The sequence below is a fragment of the Plasmodium reichenowi genome, assembly GCF_001601855.1.
Source record: "Plasmodium reichenowi strain SY57 chromosome Unknown, whole genome shotgun sequence".
In the NCBI taxonomy this organism is placed as follows: Eukaryota; Apicomplexa; class Aconoidasida; order Haemosporida; family Plasmodiidae; genus Plasmodium; species Plasmodium reichenowi.
Genome location: NW_017962440.1, coordinates 1 through 586, shown reverse-complemented (window position 1 = coordinate 586; position 586 = coordinate 1). Strand labels below are relative to the sequence as shown.

The window sequence follows — 586 nt, the reverse complement described above, 5'->3', positions numbered from 1 at the left end:
ATACACATATTACAAAAATGCATAGATTTGAATATTCTGTCCTATTTCAATAATAATATTATTCCTATATTTACATCCATGTCCATTTCCAAAACTTATGTATCCAAATTGCATGTTAATGAAACACCTGCCTTGAAAAACCATCAGGAAAATTCAATTAACTTAATAAAAAGTAGGATTAGTTATTTATTATATAGCTTTTCGGAGGATAAAACAAAATCCAAAGGTAGTTGATAAAAAAAAAAAAAAAAAAAAATTAAATCCTTATTATTATAATAATAAATATAAATATAAATATAAATATGATTTATTAAAAATGTGGATAAAAATATATACATGTATATAAAAATAATATTGATATACTAATTTATTTTTATTTTATTTTAAATATTTAGGTTTTTCCCTTAGCAGATTACCCTTAATATACAAAAATGTGTACAAGGAAAATATAAATATCGATCAAATAGGATATTCAAAATTGACGGAATTTATCAATAATGAGATGAGTGATATTTGTTACATTTCGACCCAGCATAAATTTCAGTGCATATTATTGCCTGTTATGGAAGATGTACAATAAAAAAAA

General features: G+C 21.7%; 1 protein-coding gene across 1 annotated transcript; it reads left to right on the top strand.

Annotated features, from left to right (window-relative positions):
- PRSY57_0022500 (hypothetical protein) lies at positions 1 to 571 on the top strand (the record flags this gene model as incomplete). The annotated part of the gene is made up of 2 exons (XM_020114297.1): positions 1 to 226; positions 396 to 571. Coding segments are annotated over 2 exons (402 nt in total), but the record flags the coding sequence as incomplete, so codon positions are not given.
- Positions 572 to 586: the final 15 nt, after the last annotated feature.